General features: G+C 38.1%; 2 protein-coding genes and 5 non-coding genes across 12 annotated transcripts; 6 read left to right on the top strand and 1 right to left on the bottom strand.

The window, feature by feature from the left end:
• The first annotated feature begins 209 nt into the window (after positions 1-209).
• On the top strand, positions 210-6490 carry EIF4A2 (eukaryotic translation initiation factor 4A2). 4 transcript variants are annotated; one of them, XR_004320913.1, is made up of 12 exons: positions 221-323; positions 1140-1188; positions 1277-1409; positions 1694-1833; positions 2601-2769; positions 2856-2965; positions 3209-3352; positions 3664-3801; positions 4048-4137; positions 4361-4440; positions 4893-5003; positions 5708-6490. XR_004320913.1 is itself a non-coding variant. In XM_006188843.3 (11 exons), the coding sequence occupies exons 1-11, from the start codon at positions 295-297 to the stop codon at positions 5850-5852; spliced, it is 1224 nt and encodes a 407-aa protein (XP_006188905.1). In that variant the 5' UTR covers positions 210-294; the 3' UTR covers positions 5853-6490. The 4 variants fall into 4 exon arrangements, 2 of the variants coding, with proteins under 2 accessions (XP_006188905.1, XP_006188904.1); XR_004320914.1 differs by having other exon boundaries at positions 4893-4999; positions 5708-5836; XM_006188843.3 differs by lacking the exon at positions 4893-5003 and having other exon boundaries at positions 210-323; positions 1143-1188.
• LOC116666669 lies at positions 1524-1592 on the top strand. The gene has a single exon (XR_004323587.1). It is a non-coding gene; the product is annotated as a small nucleolar RNA SNORD2 (small nucleolar RNA).
• Positions 3012-3138, top strand: LOC116666631. Its single transcript, XR_004323565.1, has one exon. It is a non-coding gene; the product is annotated as a small nucleolar RNA SNORA63 (small nucleolar RNA).
• LOC116666664 lies at positions 3401-3578 on the top strand. The gene has a single exon (XR_004323583.1). It is a non-coding gene; the product is annotated as a small nucleolar RNA SNORA81 (small nucleolar RNA).
• Positions 3849-3979, top strand: LOC116666627. Its single transcript, XR_004323562.1, has one exon. It is a non-coding gene; the product is annotated as a small nucleolar RNA SNORA63 (small nucleolar RNA).
• On the top strand, positions 4162-4301 carry LOC116666639. The gene has a single exon (XR_004323571.1). It is a non-coding gene; the product is annotated as a small nucleolar RNA SNORA4 (small nucleolar RNA).
• Positions 6485-18845, bottom strand: RFC4 (replication factor C subunit 4). Of its 3 annotated transcripts, none has more exons than XM_032482582.1 (12): positions 18564-18817; positions 17931-18074; positions 17162-17304; positions 15563-15641; positions 12652-12731; positions 10689-10808; positions 9098-9241; positions 8781-8901; positions 7962-8087; positions 6907-6987; positions 6713-6829; positions 6485-6632 (listed from the first exon to the last, which is right to left on the bottom strand). In XM_032482582.1, the coding sequence occupies exons 2-12, from the start codon at positions 17949-17951 to the stop codon at positions 6537-6539; spliced, it is 1128 nt and encodes a 375-aa protein (XP_032338473.1). In that variant the 5' UTR covers positions 17952-18074; positions 18564-18817; the 3' UTR covers positions 6485-6536. The 3 variants fall into 3 exon arrangements, with proteins under 3 accessions (XP_032338473.1, XP_032338468.1, XP_006188906.1); XM_032482577.1 differs by having other exon boundaries at positions 17931-17982; XM_006188844.3 differs by lacking the exon at positions 17931-18074 and having other exon boundaries at positions 18564-18845.
• Positions 18846-18860: the final 15 nt, after the last annotated feature.

Raw genomic sequence — 18860 nt, 5'->3', positions numbered from 1 at the left:
CTACTTCTTGCTGCAATATTCTTCCGCGGCAGAGCAAAGAGTTCCAACCTTCCCCCAGGGTTCTGGGATGTACAGGCAGCCTGTGATATCGACAGGTAACCAAACTTGGGTTTTCCCGCCGCTTTGCTTAGGATATTTTCTGAGATAAGGACCCCAGGATCACAATTTTGTGGCAGGCCAAAGACCGACGGGGAAATTCCTCCGCAGAAAACGGGTTCCGGCCGCGAGCCTATAAAAAACGGGTGGTGCGGCCCGGCTGTCTTTTCAGTCGGGCGCTGAGTGGCTCTTCGGATCATGTCTGGTGGCTCCGCGGATTATAACAGGTATGGGGCTTTCTTGGTGGCGGTATTCTGTAGCAAAGGTTGTAGGATGGCGGGGGAGACTGGGATACTGGCGAGGAGGCAGGGAACCCCGGGTTCATAGGCGTTGCCTTGGGGCACAGTACCCCTGTGTTCTTCGAGAAGCTTCCATAATGGGTAGGGTTGGGACTGTGGGGAGACGAGATAAGGGTAGGAAACGAGGTAGTGAAAGGTGTGTTTTCCCAGAGGCGCTTGAAAATAGCGGCCCCTGCCCTGCCGAGCCCGGCTTTTAGTTGAAACCGTGGCGCAGCCCGCATTCGGTTCATGAAACTGGGGCCTAAGGCTTTATTCGCGGCCAAGGGCGGGAGTTGGAGTGCTGGACTACATGTAGGTGGGATGGGGGTAGGACGGCAGCGGCGCCCAGTCGCTGCGGCCAGAGGCCGGGTGGGGCTGCGCCGGCAACGGGGTCCCGGCGAACCGTTGGCATGGCCCTCGGCAGGCCTCGGCCTGCGTCAATCACCCCGGCTTGCGCAGTGTTAGGGGCGGAGCTCGGCGCGTGGAGCTCTCGCGAGACGGTCGGGCTCCGGGAGGGGAGAGCCTGGCGCTCGGGCCTGGGGGGGAGGGCCCGCTTCCGTGGGGCCTTTCCTGGAGTCCCGAGTTCTTAAGCTTGGGGCAGGCGCGCAGTACATTGTGTGCCCCGCAGCATCAGCCTCTTTGGCAAGTGTACACGTGCGTGGGAGGCGACCTGATGAGACAGGTAATGGAAGGGCACATCCCCTTAATGTGCAGTTTACGGGGGATTGGAGAAGACATGTTCCCTAACTGTAGTATTTTTGTCAGCAGAGAACATGGCGGCCCAGAGGGAATGGACCCCGATGGTGTCATCGAGGTAAGAAATGTGTGTAGAATTGGAAATTATTGAAAGGTGGGTTGGTTCATCCCATTTATTCTTTTTTTTTTTTTTTTTAAACTTTCAGAGCAACTGGAATGAAATTGTTGATAACTTTGACGATATGAATTTAAAGGAGTCTCTTCTTCGGGGCATTTATGCTTATGGTTTTGAGAAGCCATCAGCTATTCAGCAGAGAGCTATTATTCCGTGTATTAAAGGTAAAAGAATTCGTAGGCACTTTTTGAAATCGAATTCACTGTTCTGCGTACAGCTGGACCATAAAAGGGAAAATACTTATCTTCTGGGGGACTAGCACCTATTTGTATTCCTCAAAGTGAAATGATGGCAATCATCTTTCGGGACTGACCTGAAATGAAGAGAATACTCATTGCTGATCACTTGATTATTTGGGCATAATTCATGTTCCAAATGGAATACATGGTGTGAACTAGAAGTGACGGTTTGATGTGGGATCGGTAAATATGTATCCTACTTTTTTTAGGGTATGATGTGATTGCTCAAGCTCAGTCAGGTACTGGCAAGACAGCCACATTTGCTATTTCCATCCTGCAACAGTTGGAGATTGAGTTCAAGGAGACCCAAGCACTAGTATTGGCCCCCACCAGAGAACTGGCTCAACAGGTATTGATAGTGTAGTTGAAAAAAACTGCTTGCGTGTTGCATAGGTTTCAGGTTTCACAACTGTGAAGAATTTAAAGCTTAGTATAAATTGGTCCTACAGAGCCCTCCTTTTAACTGTCCGTGCATGCAGGGAGATTTTGATGAAAGTTAAACAGGAACTGGGTGTTCAGGTATGGTTTGCAGGGTTGTGTAACAGATTGACAAACTGAAGGTTTCTGCTCAGGGTGGATAGGTCCGTTCCCATTTTTAAGTTTGAATGCAGTTGTGCAACATGAAAACTGCAGTGACATGTTATTTGACTGTCTCAGTAGTTTGTTACGCATCTGTTGCATGCTGTGTTTTCAAAGCTCACTGCTGTATTGGCTTTGAAGTAAATCTTGCTAATAAACCTGTAGGCTTTATTAAGGTCAAGATACAAGTCGCAGTACCCTGCAGAAAAAGAACATTAACTGTTCTAACTGCAGTTGAGAAGCTTGTTTTGCTATTTACACCTTCCTACGCAGTGAAAAATGTAGGAAATGTTTCATTCTTTAACCTAGTTGGTAGCTGGGGCAGCAGAATTCCAAGTTTGACAAGGCACAGGACATTTTCAGTGAAGTTTATCTTGAGGCAGTTAGATGGGTCTGCATTTTAAGCTTGGAAGTAGTTAAGTGGTGTGCATGCATAAAAGCTTGTTTGCAGACCAGATATTTGCCATTTTGCTTTGGAAGTTTAGTCACAAAAGCCTGTAGTTCTATTGGATGATAATTAAGGCTTTTGGCTTTCAGATCCAAAAGGTAATTCTGGCACTTGGAGACTATATGGGAGCAACTTGTCATGCCTGCATTGGTGGAACCAATGTTCGAAATGAGATGCAAAAACTGCAGGCTGAAGCACCACATATTGTTGTTGGTACGCCAGGGAGAGTGTTTGATATGTTAAACAGAAGATATCTTTGTAAGTATTGAGTATAGTTTGGTTTTCATATTATAAATAGCATGCCTGAGAATCTAGAGATGATAATATGGTTTTATTTTTAACAGCTCCAAAATGGATCAAAATGTTTGTTTTGGATGAAGCAGATGAAATGTTGAGCCGAGGGTTTAAGGATCAAATCTATGAGATTTTCCAAAAATTAAATACAAGTATTCAGGTGAGCTTGATTGCACTTACTCTTCTATAGCTGGAGGTTAGGTTTAATGCAGGTACTGTTACAATACAACTGAAGTGTTCTATTGTCGTTCCCCCTGCTTAAAGTAATTGATGCATAACTATCTCTGTCTAGCACAATTCCATGCCAAAACAGAGACGCTTGGTCTCAAACATTGTTTTTCTTATTGTGAAAGTTGTGCTAATTATTTGTGTGATGTGTGACAACAGAATCACTGTTTTTAAGGTTGTGTTGCTTTCTGCCACGATGCCAACGGATGTGTTGGAAGTGACCAAAAAATTCATGAGAGATCCAATTCGAATTCTGGTGAAAAAGGAAGAGTTGACCCTTGAAGGAATCAAACAGTTTTATATTAATGTTGAGAGAGAGGTAATTTGTCTAATTATTAAACATAAAAATGTAGCCAGGTTTTGTTTTACCTTCTTGTATAAGCACTGTGCTAAAATTATAGAAACTAGGATCACATCTTGGTTTTTGTAATAATGCTAGCAGAGTACACACAAGAAGAAGAGTAACTGCACTAGATTGTAAAGACTGGGGTGGACCTCTTTCTTAATGTCCAGTGTCCTTTGTCTTAAGATTTGGTGCAATATATCTTTAATCTAACAATGAAATTCTAACGAATGGAAGTTAGAAACGATGATTTTAATGACTTAAACTTTCTCTTTGAAATGCTGTAGGAATGGAAGTTGGATACACTTTGTGACTTGTATGAGACTCTGACGATTACACAGGCTGTTATTTTTCTCAATACAAGGCGCAAGGTGGACTGGCTTACTGAGAAAATGCATGCCAGGGACTTCACAGTTTCTGCTCTGGTAAGAGATGGTCTAACCTAGTAATGATAATTGAAGTCTCTTCATTAAAGCAGGATTTAGACTACAATATAGCTGTAAGTGCTGTGTTGTCGTTCCCCCTGCTCAAAATAAAGTTGTTTCTTAACTATACCTGTCTGCTTTACTCCTGTAGCAGCCAGGGACGCTTGGTCTCATACATGTTGATAAAATATTTTGATTTGATGTGAATTAAATCATGATAATAATTTAAGGTTTGTTAATTTGCAGCATGGTGACATGGACCAGAAGGAAAGAGATGTTATCATGAGGGAATTCCGATCAGGGTCAAGCCGTGTTCTGATCACTACTGACTTGTTGGTAAATCTTACTGCTCTTTGTAATCTACCAAAAGTTTGTATTGGGGGAAGGTTTTTAAATAACCTTTACCAACTTAGGGCTATTTGGGAGAATAAAGAAAAGACCACACTCCACAGTGGGCTATACCATTTAGTATAGTCCATTACTATTTTGTGGCCTACATTACATAATTGTCTAGTTTTTTAAAATTAGAATTTGAACATCATACCCCATTGTATTTCAGGCTCGTGGAATTGATGTGCAACAAGTGTCATTGGTTATAAACTATGATCTACCTACCAATCGTGAAAACTATATTCACAGGTGAGTAGATGGTACCTTGACTTACAACTACTATATTGATAAAATTCGTATTTTGCTTTTCTACTGACTGATTTGCCTGAAAGGTAACCTCAAATCAGGGAATCGAGTAGGAAAGACAAAGTAACTTCTTGGTAGGGTGTAAGTAAATTATCCTTGGGAAGATTGCTCATACAGAGTGGGAAAACAGTTGTGAATGTTGCCCAGATTGTGGACTCCAGACATACAGATCAGGTTGTTTTAAATCTGTTGGTCTTAGCTTATTTTTGAGCTTAATTTTTTACTGATGCTCGTGTCCATGTGCTTTCTCGGTGATTCCTCTAGCTGGGATTTTCTTGGTGTCGTCTGGTAGCAATTTGAGCAGTCCCTGGTTTAGCTATAGTGGCTTTATCCCTAAATAAATTGGAATTGTACTTTGTTATATGATGTAAAAAAAGACTTTTTAAAAAATACAGGAGTCGATAGCAGCAGTTGATGACGAGATGGCGCTCAGAAACGGCGTTGACGTAATTTAGGACGTGGAATCATAAGCGAAACAGCACACTGTTTGAATAAAGAGCGAGTCGGTATTTATATTTGTTTTTCTTTTGTCATGATTATTTGATATTTTAAGATGCTCCAGCCAAGGCATTCTGTATATTAGCTTACTAGGTGGTTTGTATTGTCTGGTTTGTCAGGAAGGTTAGAAAGCTGTTTTGGAGGTAAACACGTTTGAGTAACTTGAGTTATAACGTGTGAAACTGAGCAAAAAAGGCAGTGATCAGGTCACCATACCAAATACTTGTTTTCCCACTGAAAAAAGTTGTAATTTTTAGACAATAGTTAACCTTGCACCATTTGTGTTTACAGTTCCAGAAATGCGTCGAAATGGATTACATAACTTCTTTTTGTTTTATCCCTGGTGTTTTACATCTGTCCCAGGCTGACATCTGCTCTTGGCTGGCCCACTTTGGTATGGGCTTTAAATTCGCTATCCCAAACAATACTGTCATCTACTTTAAAAAAAAAAATAATGCTCAAGACACCTGATAAAATCTCATTTTGCAGCCAGACAAGCCTTGATTGAATCCTTCTGGCACTAACTGGAAAGGAAGATTTTTTTCTCTAGATATTGATTAGCAGCTAGTGCTCCAATTAGAAGCACGCACGAATTATAACCTTGATAAGTAAACAGCAGCTGATGGTTAACAAGTGGATCATCATGTTCATTAGTTCATGCAGCATGTGAGAAATAATATATTCTAATTGTTGGTTTCTTTTTCTTACGCAGAATTGGCAGAGGGGGTCGATTTGGGAGGAAAGGTGTGGCTATAAACTTTGTTACTGAAGAAGACAAGAGGATTCTTCGTGACATTGAGACTTTCTACAATACTACAGTGGAGGAAATGCCAATGAATGTGGCAGACCTTATTTAATTCCTGGGATGAGATAGTTTTGAATGCAGTGCTCGCTGTTGCTGAATAGGCGATCACAACGTGCATTGTGCTTCTTTCTTTGGGAATATTTGAATCTTGTCTCAATGCTCATAACGGATCAGAAATACAGATTTTGATAGCAAAGCGACATTAGTCGTGAGCTCTTGTGAGGAAAGTCATTGGCTTTATCCTCTTTAGAGTTAGACTGTTGGGGTTGGGTATAAAAGATGGGGTCTGTAAAATCTTTCTTTCTTAGAAATTTATTTCCTAGTTCTGTAGAAATGGTTGTATTAGATGTTCTCTATCATTTAATAATATACTTGTGGACTAAAAGATATAAGTGCTGTATAAAATCAGCCAATTATGTTAAACTAGCATATCTGCCTTTATTGTGTTTGTCATTAGCCTGAATAGAAAGGCCTTTAAAATTGATTTTTTTAGAAAGCATTTGAATGCATTTTGTTTGGTATTGTATTTATTCAATAAAGTATTTAATTAGTGCTAAGTGTGAACTGGACCCTGTTGCTAAAGCCCCAGCAAGCAATCATCCTAGGTAGGGTTAAACCCCAGTAAAATTGCCATATTGCACATGTCTTAATGAAGTTTGAATGTTAAATAAATTGTATATTCACTTTAAAGGTGCTTTGGTCATTTTATTAAAAATCATTTTACAAAACACATGGTTTAACAATTCTGAGTTAATTGCTGCATCACGGTAGCAGAAAGGCTGATCAGTTGCAGATATTCATCAGCACCGTCTGCTAAACATTTGTCTACTTCCTATAATAAAATGAAAGGTTAGTAAATAAAACTTTCTTTCAGTATGTTGATCTTGCTGAAATGCAGAAAAAGCTACTTACAGCAAGCTTCTCTGTAATAATAGACTTCTGTTTATCAGAAAGGTGATCATTTTCTACAACCACATCATGAAGTTGATTTACAAGCTGAGTTGCTGCATGACCCTCATCTATCAAGTCCTGTAACAACAAAAACTTGATTTTGGTATGATTGTGTTTTAATTTTCCCTTCCCCCAAATTAGTAAAGTCACTTTACCTTTACTACAGCTTCTAGTTTGTCAAAAGAGCCACTCTGACACGCAGCAAATACTCCATCAATTGTCTTTGCTGGTATTACCTGAAAGATAACAGTTTCTGCCAACCAAGCTTGTGCCCATCCACTCTCTTCTGTTCCATGCTCAATGAAGTGGCACATGGCCTGTAGCATGGAACTGTTAGCTGATGCTGAATCCATGCAGAGTTGGGAAGGCAAGGAACTGGAAAAGGGTCAGCTTTTTAAGTGTTAACGCTCATATTTGGGATCCAAAAAGGTGATTTACAAACTTGGACCTGAAATAAGCTCTCCTTGAGGAAAACAACTGCCACTGGGTGACAGTTGTGATCAACGTGTTAAACATTCTCCAATTTGAGCCCGCTAGTCAGTGGGTGAGGAGTTCCCTTTCACCAAGATGCCACTAACAAGATACTGATTGGAAGTGGCAGTGACCCTGAGGGGAGCATCCAGACAAGGGCATGGTACAAGAGAATTCCTTTAGTGATTTTAACTCCCATCCCTGCCTGAAGCATAATACTCTCAGGTTATTCCCTTATTACACTGTCCCTAGCATAGTATTTGGCACATGCTATACAGACTAAGTGTTTATATTCCCCCAATACATGAATTCCCAAAATTCATGTTAAAAATCACTATTGATGGTATTTTAGAGGTGAGCCTTCAGGAGGTGATTACAGGTCATGAGAGTGGACCCTTGTGAATAGGACTAGTGCCCTTTATATAAAGGGTCAGAGAGCTCCCTTTTGCCACAGGAGGATGCAGGGAGGTGAAAGCCATGGATGAACTAGTTTACTGAACTAGGAAGTGTATCCTCAACAGACAATATGTGGACACCCTTATCTTGGACTTCCAGCCTCTAGAACTGTGATATTTTTAAGTCACTCAGCCTATGACATTTTGTTACAACAGCCTGAACAGACTTAAGACAGCACATAATAAGCATTCTGTGTGTGTGTATATATATATGCATATGCTGAAATAAAATTTTGTAAAAGTCACAAGCCAACTAAAAATTACAGAACATGCAGTGCTCTTACCCCAGCAATATCTGTGATCACCTTTTCTGTGACTTCCTTTCCACCGGTTAATCGAGTAGCACTCTGAAGAAATGTAATAGCTTTTCTTAAGTCTCCTTCTGACACTTTAACAAGATAAGCTATTCCCTGAAGAGAAAAAAAGTTGTTTTTTAACCTATTTTGGCCAATTAAGGCTGACTTTAATTAAAAAAAAAAGTAAAAAACTGTTTTTAGCCAAGAGTTAGTGGGGGGAAAAACAAAGTCTTTCCATTTTTGAGAAGATTATCAGTTCTATAGTGGCAGAATTCATGGAGACAGCATCACCCAAAGAAGGATAGAGAGCTCTTGGCCTCTGAAAGAAATTTGCAGAGAAAAGAGAAATTCCATACTTTTCATCCTATTTTCTTGATTACATATAGCAAAGAAAATGAAAATTATGGTTAAATTCTGTTAGTGACTAAGGAGCCTATATATTCTATCTATCAGTGTACCAGAATTTCATCATACCAAATTAGTTCTTAAGAGTATTTGTTAATAATGACAAGTGGAGTATCTTGTCATTATGCAGAGATTTGTTGTTGCAGAATTTGCATTATATGTACTAAATCTGCCCTAGCTTTGGGATCCTGAAATACAGAAAATAAACTTCTAATAGCAACAGAAAGGAAGGCTGAACCTGCAATTCTAGACATTCCAACTGTTGCTCATTTACCTTAACTTTGCCTGAAGAATTGGCATCAGAAATTGTAGCAATACACATCTGATTCTTTCAAGGCTTCTTCACAGGCATTCATCAAAGGAATTAGAAATTACAATAATGGTTAAACAACTAGTAATTACCTCATTGCTAATTTTGACATGTTCTTTATCAGCGATGTCTAGTAGTCGCTGCTGTTGAATTTTATCTGACAGAGGTTTGAAGCGGAATTTAGAACATCTAGAGGTCAGCGGTTCAATTATTCTGTAAAACATTGGAAAAAACAAGTCAATGTCTGAAGAAGAATCTCCCCCAAATAACTCATTTTTATCAAAAACAAATTAAGATTTGATGGAGGAAAAACTAATGGAGGCTTAAAACATTAAAATTTTTTTCTCTCCCTATTTGGGGCTATCAAAATAAGGCTGCCTAGCATCTATTTTTAGGGCAATATACATACCGACTGACATAGTTACAGATGAGACAGAATCGGGTGGTTTTAGACTCTTTCTCCATGGTACGTCTTAAAGCTGCCTGAGCAGCAGAGGTCATAGAATCTGCTTCATCCAGAATAACAATCTTAAAAGGAGGACATGGCTTCCCACTGATTTAGAGACACACACAGGAGTTATAATTCACATATCACCACAACCCAATTTGAAAACATTCCCATCACCCCAAAAGGAAACTCTGTGCCCATGAGGAGCCATTTCTCTCCTCTCCCAACGTTCCCAATCATAGGCAATCAGGAACCTCTACTGCCTATTTCCACAGATTTGCCTCTTCTGGATACTTCATATGAATGAAATCATATGTTGTCAACATGTCTTTTTTGACTGGTTTCTTTCACTTAACATAATGGTTTTCAAGGTTCATCCACACTGTAGTATATTATTCCTTTTTACTGACAAATAGTATGGCATATACTACCTTTCATTTGTCTATTCCTCAGTTGATGTTTATTGGGTTGTTTCCGTGTTCTGACTATTATGAATAATGCTACAATGAACATTTGTACACATGTATATGTGTTTTCATTTCCTGTCAGTATATATTCTAGGACTGGAATTGCTGGGTCATATGGTAGTTATGTTTAACTTTTAGAGGAACTGCCAAACTGTTTTCAAAGTGGCTGCACCATTTTACATTCCAAATAGCGATGTACAAGGGTTCTAATTTCTCCACATCCTTGCTAATACTTGTTGTCTTTTTGATTGTAGCCATCCTAGTGGGTTTAAAGTGGTATCTTACCATGGTTTTCGATTTGCATTTCTCTATTGTCATGTCTATTTTCATGATGTTGATGAGCACGTTTCGATGTGCTTATTGGTCATTTGTATATCTTCCTTGGGTAATGTCTATTCAGATCCTTTGCCCATTTATAAATTGGGTTGTCTTTTTATTATTGAGTTGTAAGAGTTATTTGTTCTTCATCTAAATCCCTTATTGTATATGATTTATATATACTGTCAGTCCAAGGTAGATATCAAAAATTGAATCATTCACTTTCTACAAATTCTTAAGTGTGCTCTGATAAAAATTTAAATATATGCCAGGTACCAAAAATTTAATCTTGAAACTTTGCCACCTAAGGAGTGTAAGTAGTTGACTAAACATCCCCGTTGAACTCAGGATGTCCTATTTTAATTATTAATAATATCTTCTCTTTCATTCTAAAAGTATCCCAGTTTGGACAAGGACATATATGGTCACCCTAATTATGAAATATACACTGAATCTTAAGGTATATGACAGATCTTCTTTTAATAACACAATGGCAAAAATAAGGATTTTTATTACGAATGTACCACAAACCATCACATTTGATTAATAAATACTCCTTAGACAAAATATTGATTAAAAACTTTGACAGCTAAACAACCTAAAATTAGTTATTATAATGGAAAGGTCATTTCTAGGTTTTTCTAGGTTTAAGTAGTTTAGAAGAAAATATGATCTTACATAAAAAAGGAGTTAGAAATTTGACAGAAACATGTATTTTAAACAAATACAATGACATGATATAGAGAAGGGAAGATGAGCTTACTTACTCTGAACGACTTCCTGACACAGTTAACTGGGCAAAATTCTTCACTTTCTCTCTAACTACTTGTATTCCACGTTCATCAGATGCATTTAACTCAAGAACTCTCAATCGAAAAAGTTCAGGCCTATGTGAAAACGAAACAAATGTGAAACATCATAGAGCATGTATGTAACCCAAGTTTAAACCATATTTTAACATTTGTACATATTTCAGTAGTTTAAAATACACCTAGTAAACAATATGGATAGAAGGCACATAATTATTTCTGTATTTTCTCTTTTTCAAATGCATTCAGTTAACTTCTTTTTCCCATGCATTAAAAAAAAAAGATTATATCACATAACATGTTAAAATTTAAATCAATTTTCCAGTTTGGATTGTATCAAACATCTTGCCATGTCATGATAACCACTGTAAATAATGGCCACATGACTTTCCAATCTATGACTATACCGTCATTTACTTAATTTATTTAGCATCCTTCTATTGTTAAGACATTTAGGTAGTTTTAAATATGCTGCAATTTCAAATAATGCTGCAACATAGCATATTTTGAATTATTTTCATAAAGTAGCTTGCTATAAGGAAAATTACTGGACTAAAACATGGACGGTTTTTTAAGTTAGTTTAAAAAAAAGAAGATTAAAAGTAGCTCTGTGGGAAAATAAAAGAAAATAAAAACAACTGGTTTACCCTGCCAAACCACTGTTTCAAAAACTTCCTTCCAGTTATTTTTCTACATACATTTTTTTTAAATAGACAAAAACCAAAAGTTGGGATTTAGTCTTTATTTTTCCTAAACAGCATGACATCCTAAGCATTTTTCTATGCGCATAAACATTTAGAAATCTCTGGACATGTATTTGGTATTTTAAAACCACATATACTATTTAATTTATAATTAAAATAAGTTCTTTTAGTTCTACAAGACAAACATTTTAAAAAGAATATTTTACAAATTATACAATTTGGACTGACCTCTTCTAGAATAACTATACTTAACAGTTTCACTATGACTACATTGCTAAAGCTAGTTCAGAACAAATCTAACTGATTAAGTTGCAGAATAATCAAAAAAGCTCTTTTAAGATTTTCTTGAGAAACAAAAGTTGCTATCAAATTAATAATAAATAAAATACTAGGTTCAGAGCAGCTTCCCCTTTTGTCTTCCTTCACATTTCAACAGAACTAATTATCCTTACATAATTGGTGGTTTCAGAGGCATCTAATTATTTTCATGTATAGGATTTCAGATGTACCCCTAGGCCATATGCCTGATATAAAAATTCTTGCTAAATTAAAGATAGCCTTTGTTATGTTGGTGTATGTTGCATGGATATCAGACATGGGCTGACATAAAGCCGAGATAGTTAATCTAGAGGAAGGCTCTAAGAAGGTGGCTCACAGAGATTTTCTGCTGTACCTGGAATCATACTACATCAACTACCACACACTTTGCTTATACTCAGGATGCTTGAGGGCAAGGAGCTGGCCCAGCCACTCCAGGCAGGCCCTGGGTAGTCCAGAGTAAGAAGAACTCAAGAAGGGGTGGTGCACTGTCAGTAGCCTCAAACGCAGGAAATTCTATGACCCAGATGTGAACATGATCATTAGGAAAGTGATAAAACTATCAGTGTGACAGGAGATAGTTTGGCTCCTCTGGGTTCCAAAATCATAATGAAAGAGTTAAAGTGATGAAAAAAATGACAAGGCTCCTTGCGTTGTGGTACATTCAAACATTTGAACAAGGTTCAGAATAAATGTTCAAAAGATATAGGCAAGCTAATTTACTGGAGGGGAGAAACTGGAAATAGGTTACTGGATTATTTAAAAATTCAGAAGTAAAAGTAAACTCAACAACCTCATGGAGTAACCAAACACAAAGGTTTAGAGAAAGAAAAGCAGTACCAGAAATTTTCAGTGTCAGGTCTTTAAAAAGAGGGAGAAAGGGAGAGATTTCAACTTACCCAAAGAGTTCTCTAGCTGCTGCCAAAATAGTGGATGTTTTTCCAGTTCCAGGTGGCCCATAAAACAAGAGATTAGGGAGCTGTAGAAGTTAAATTTTATTTCTTTAAAATTGAATTCTGACACAAACAAGTGAAAATGATGATCAAAAATGTTATGGAAGACTGCAATGACTTCCCTAATAGAGAGGGCATATATATCTGAATACAAAGATTTCTTAATATAACTGGTATCATAGTAATAACAGCACTAAATCCTGCTCTTTCACATAATACTATTACTTTTCCCCAAAATGTCTTTCTAATTAATATCTTAGACTGAATTTATATTTGATTGTTCTATACCTCATCTAATACTTTGGTGGGGTTTTCAAAGCTGGAATTAAAAACCTCTTATTTCTGAAGAGAATCCCAGGCTTCTGTCAGTTCCCTATCCCACACCTTCGTTTAGGACTGGGCAAGATTTTATACTTTGTAAAGATGTCAGCTGCTTCAAAGGGGACACAGACCAAAGGAGCAGTTGGATTTGGCCAATACTGAGGACAAAGAATTGAAAAAGGCCTATTAGGGCTTTGCATAGGCTGAAGTTCCAAGAACAGAAACATTAAAAAACAACAACAACAAAAACAAAACAAAACAAAACAAAAAACCCCAAACCCATGCATCTATTAAGTGCCTGGCAGAGCTCCACATCATGATTATGTATCCTGTAAGGATGCCCGCCTGTATCAGCAAGATTTCATCAGTGGAAGAAAGGATAAGATTAAATAACTAGTTACCTTCTTTTAAGGTGGCTTGGCTGCTATCAAACAGGCAACTGCTCTGTGCTACTGATTAACAAATATATTAAACTCTTCAGTATGTCCTTTCACGTATGGAAATCTCAGCACATAGAAAACTAAGCAATACAGTTTATTTGCTTCCACTCTTGTCTAACCCTCCCCCTTCCCATCCATTAATTTTCAACGAAATCAGATGCCATTCTGCTTGCTACTTCAAACTATTCACTAGCTTCATATTCTTAGAAAAACAAAAACAGACATATAAAAAAATCAACCAGCTTACCATAACCTATAAGGATGTCCATCATCTGCTCGCCACCTCTCTCACCTTCTAAGTTCCAACTTACAATGGTCTCCAACCGCTAAGCACTTTCTGGCCTATACACATGCTGTCTCCCATGAGCTGAGGTCTGACTCCTTTTTTCTGTTTGGCAACTTCTACCGCATTACAAGTCGGAAGCCCTCTGTGATCCCAATCTAAAGAGGGTCTCTGCTGTCATTCTCCTGTCAGTCTTTGTTGGACTTGACATAATTTACAATTATTTATCATTATTTATTTAGTGATTGGGTTTAACTGTAAAATACCTATCTACCTCACTAGAGGGTAAGCTTAAGAAGGTCAAGAACCTTATTTGTTCTATTCACATCTATAGTCTCAGCATCTCCTGCGGTACTCAGCATATGCCAAATAAATAAACTAACATATAAATATATTACTGTTACACTGGTAACATACAGCTTAAGATACAAACTATGAGATTCACCATTTAAAAACAAAAACACCTCATTTTTAAAACCATTATTTTGATCCATGCATACCTCAGTAGTTGTAATGATTCATCCATGTAATTACTACATACAATAACTTAAATACTTTAAAACACAGTAAAATTATTAAATAATATATATGGTGCATTCAAGAACTGTATGTGGAATATTAGTCCTAAAAATTGATTTCTGAAAACATGTCTCATTATAATTCTACTTCAAAACTTTTAAAGTAAATCAAGGAATGAATTATTTTCCTTTACTCTTTAGAGTTAAAAAATTTACTTCAAGTTTTAAAAAACTTAAGCCTGAAAAGAAACACAAATTATTAAACAACTGGTTAAAGAAGAAAGTTCTTAATTCAGCCTCATAAATTAAACTCAGTAAGTGGATCATAATCCCACTACATTTGCCTGAAGAGTTGAGAATACTCGCAATTAAAATACATCGTCAAACTCTGGTTTCTCTTCAGATCATCTAAATCTTTCACCTTTTAAAACACATCATGTCCTGCAATCTTTATAAATATTATTATGCAATTTAAATTGTATACTAATATAAAACTGAAAGGTATCTGGATCAAATCAAAACAGATACTGGTAAAGAAAAAGATTTTCAATAGTTTTGTAAGTTTTATATAATATAGCTTCTTTCAAAATATATACTGTTACTATGTAACCTCAGGAAGAGAACAATGGCAGCAAAAACCAAAGAACCTCTAATTCAAAGCAGCCAGGTTGAGGGAAGAAAATCTTGGGAATAAAGCAAACACCCGACTTCCCACTTCCATCTGCAACTGTTTCTGCTCCTCCACTAAGCTCCTAAGGCACTTGATCACATACAATTTTAAATTTCTAATTCTTCATACGGGTTTATCTTATCTTTGAGTTAATCTAAAATGTAAGTCACTCAAGGACATTTTATCCTACATATCACAGCAGGAGACATAATGCTATAAGCAGAATTAAATGCTCAATTTTTTTTTTGTATTGTAGTTCAAACCAAATCCTAAAATTAGGTGAGCAATTATACTTTCAAAGACTCTTTGACTCTTCCTCATAGTACCTATCATTATCTATAATTCTCTTATTTATTTTGCTTACATATTTATTCTGTCTCTCCCCACCAAAATAAAAGCTAATGAGCAAAGAGATCCAGCCTGTCTTGCTCAATGGGCTCCACTTGAGTACTCTATAACAATGCCATAGGACAGAAGAGATGCTCAGCAAATATTTGTTGAACTAATCCTCCACTGTATAAAGTTATCAAGGGCTTACTGTACATACAGAATTGTATTTAAAGGAGGCAGGAGGCTATAAAAAAAAAAGAGAGTGAATAAATTAAGTTTTAAATCTGCTACTCACATCAGCTCCTTCTAAAGACTTTTTCAGCACTGCAACCACTTCTTCCTGGAAAGCAACTTCATCCACACATTTTGGGCGACTGGGGGGGGAAGAGAAAAGTTTTTGTGTATTATAGTAGCCACAGAAGTCTCTCTCTTCACTAAAATACCAAAGACAATTCTCTTACATCAGTAATGAAATAAGAAACTTTCATAATTGGAAGCAGGTAGAAACCCCATTTGTATTTACTTTAGACAAATATATACTGAAGGAATTAATTTTTCACTCTTTCAGATGCACTGTTTGCATCTATGATACTTACAAAAATTATGCAAAAGGATTTTATTTTGTAACATCACAAATGCCAACTGGTTAAAAATGTAAAGTGAACACTTGCCTAGAATTTGACAATATGTACCTAAGCTAAAAAGGGATACCTATTTAGGAACCTCAGGATAGGTAACAATTTTGATTAATATAGTTACATATGTTACTATGTTGTTAATTGGTTAATACCAATTTCCTCTATCACCTAACTGGACAAAAAAATGCACATCTGTTCAGTTCATGGAGGGTTAACAAAATAACAAGTTTAACCAATAGGGAGTATAATAATTTTTGTCTTACATCATTAACAAATAATGCTAAACTAAGTTATACTCCCAACCCTAAGATAAAGCTCTATGCTTAGCTACCTAATCAAAAGCTTTGCTTTGATTTATACTTTTCTAATTAATCAGGACAATGCTAGGCAGGGATTTTATGTCAGACAATGTTATCTAGGAAAACCAGTGTAGATTATAAATCAGGGTTTCATATTCAAATACTTGCAAGGGCTAGGCAGATAAAAAGAGTGATGAATGCAGAGTGTAAGGCAAGAGACACTAGTAGGACTGTGGTGAAGAACATATGACCTTTCCAATACGGGAAGCAGTACTCAAGTCCATCTAAGCGTAGTCAGGCGAGAAACTGCATCTAGTGCTGCCTAATTTCCTGAAAGGCTGAAAATCTAAATTTTCTCCTTGTATAACTTCTTTAATTGAAGGAGTCTAGATTTTTGTGAAATTTCCCACTTGTAAAAGTACTGTTTGCGCCAAACATTTGTGAGGGCCTTATACGGCTTAGTAGTAATCTGCAATCCTTTGGCAATAACTCAGGATACACCAACAGTTACAACTGCTTATTATTTCACTTAGCTGAAATTTCAGTGCCACGTAAGATGTTGTTTTTGCCAAAAATGTATAAACAAGCAAAAACTCAACAATTTACAGCTATGAGTAATGAAAAGAATAGATCTGAACTTAAGTAGAACTCCTGACCAAGAGCTTATAGTCATTTTATAGAAATTTTGTTCTCTTTACTGCTGTATCCCAGCCCCTAAAACCGCACTCCTGAGTTACAGAGAAGGCTGTAGTCCATCTATAAGTTAAGAGAATTCAACTAGATTATTTTAAGGTACATTTCAGTTCCAAGGTTCCATGACTTATATAATTGGGTGATTTTCAAGGACAACATCTAAATGAGTAAATCATCCCCCTCTTAAGTTTAAAAAAAAAAGTGATCAAAACCTGTCAGAGAGGTAATTTATTAACTATTTCAACATAACCAAAACATTCTTACTATTTTTCCACCCATGGAACAGGTTTGGCTTTCTTGTTCTCTCCACTACTTCTGGCAGTGGCAGCTGCTCCTCGATCCTTGGTCAATGGTGGTTTAGTGCTGATAGATGTGCCTTTTAGAAATGCCTGCATGGTTACTTCACCCTGACCAGGTGCAAGACAGAAAAGGAAAAGTTCTTTTGAAACCATTATGAGGAGGTAAAGCCTGAAAGCACACTTAACCTTGTGCAAAGATACTCAATAAATCTTTACTAAATAAAGGACATCACCCCATGACCTGGCATCCTCTGCGTGCATTGTACTGAGGGCTAGAGGGACATAAAAGAGGCCAAAGTGCTCAAGGAATTTAAAATCTATTTATAGTGAGGGAGTTATAGAACAAAGATAAATCTCACATCAGAAAAATTTTTGAGTTCCAAACTTTTTGATAAATATGATAGCATTAATGGCCAAAGTGTACATGGGTCTTGATAGTCTCTTCCAGTTTAGTCATGGGCCTCACTCTAGCTCAGACCCTGGAATGGACTCAGCAATTAGGAGTACTGGGACCACTAATGAGAACATCCACTTCTCTTGGGCCTAGAGCTCCACTCAAGGATCTATTTTACTGGCGGAGCCCATGACTGCCTTCAGAAGCTCTTTTGACGAGGAGGGGAGGGAACTCCCGTTAAATTGGAAACAGCTTTTTTTTTTTTTCTGATAGCACGTTCATTTGAAGAAATCAAAACAATGCAGAAAAGCGAGTTTTAAAAATTCACACAAAATCTCACCCAGAAGATAAGGACTAACATTCAGGTGAACATTCTTCCAGGCAGTAGAAGGCTGTTTTAGGAGAGAGCTTGTCTGAAAATTCCCAGCATTAGTGGCAATTATATTTTCCTTCACTGCTGTATTCCCAGTGCCTAGAGCAGTGACTGGTACATGATAGACGCGCCGTTAAGAGTTGGTGACTGTATTACCACGTATGAGACTCAGTTTCCCCTTCTGTAAAATAAGCTAAGGCCTATTCGTAAGGCAACTGAGTTAAATGAAAGAATTGTGTAAACAACAGTTCTGTGGTTGGCATATGCGTATATAATCAATAAATCAAATAAGTTGTTAGTATCTGTAAACACTAAAGGTTTAGTGCAAACTTATTAAAAATAATAATAATAATAATAAGGTTTTTAACGTTATTGGATTACTCCATCCCCGCCAGAGGCTGCCAAAAAGTAACACCGCCCAAAGCAGGGCTCTGAGAGATGCTGCGCTGAGCCACCGTTACACGAAGGGGTGCGCAATGCGTAGAAGGCGGCGAGACCGGAGCGCTGGTCCAGCCCCTGTGTGCGCTTCGACGGCAATGGAAAATATCACAGGGAGAAGAGAAGGCGAAGGCGACCCCCGCAATGTCTCCGGCCGGTCACCTGTTCTCCCCGGCTCCCCGTGCGTGTTCCCGGGGCACTGCCTGGGCCTTTCAGTCACTCGTCTCCGGAACGAAGACGCCGCCGGCTCGTTCCTGGGGTTTCCGGGACAGGGGAAGGGCGAGGAGGTCTCGAAGTTTCAGCTCGGTCCCCCAAGATGAAAATATCAGGCCCCGAGCCGCCGACCGAGGACACTTAAGATTGTCTCCCCCGTCAGTACAGGCCCCACTTTCCCGCCACCGAACGGCGGGCGCAGGGGAGGGCGGGAATACGCAGTACGTCACACGTCATTTCCGGTGC

The sequence above is a fragment of the Camelus ferus genome, chromosome 1, assembly GCF_009834535.1.
Source record: "Camelus ferus isolate YT-003-E chromosome 1, BCGSAC_Cfer_1.0, whole genome shotgun sequence".
Lineage (NCBI taxonomy): Eukaryota > Metazoa > Chordata > Mammalia > Artiodactyla > Camelidae > Camelus > Camelus ferus.
This window is presented reverse-complemented; position numbering and strand designations above follow the sequence as displayed.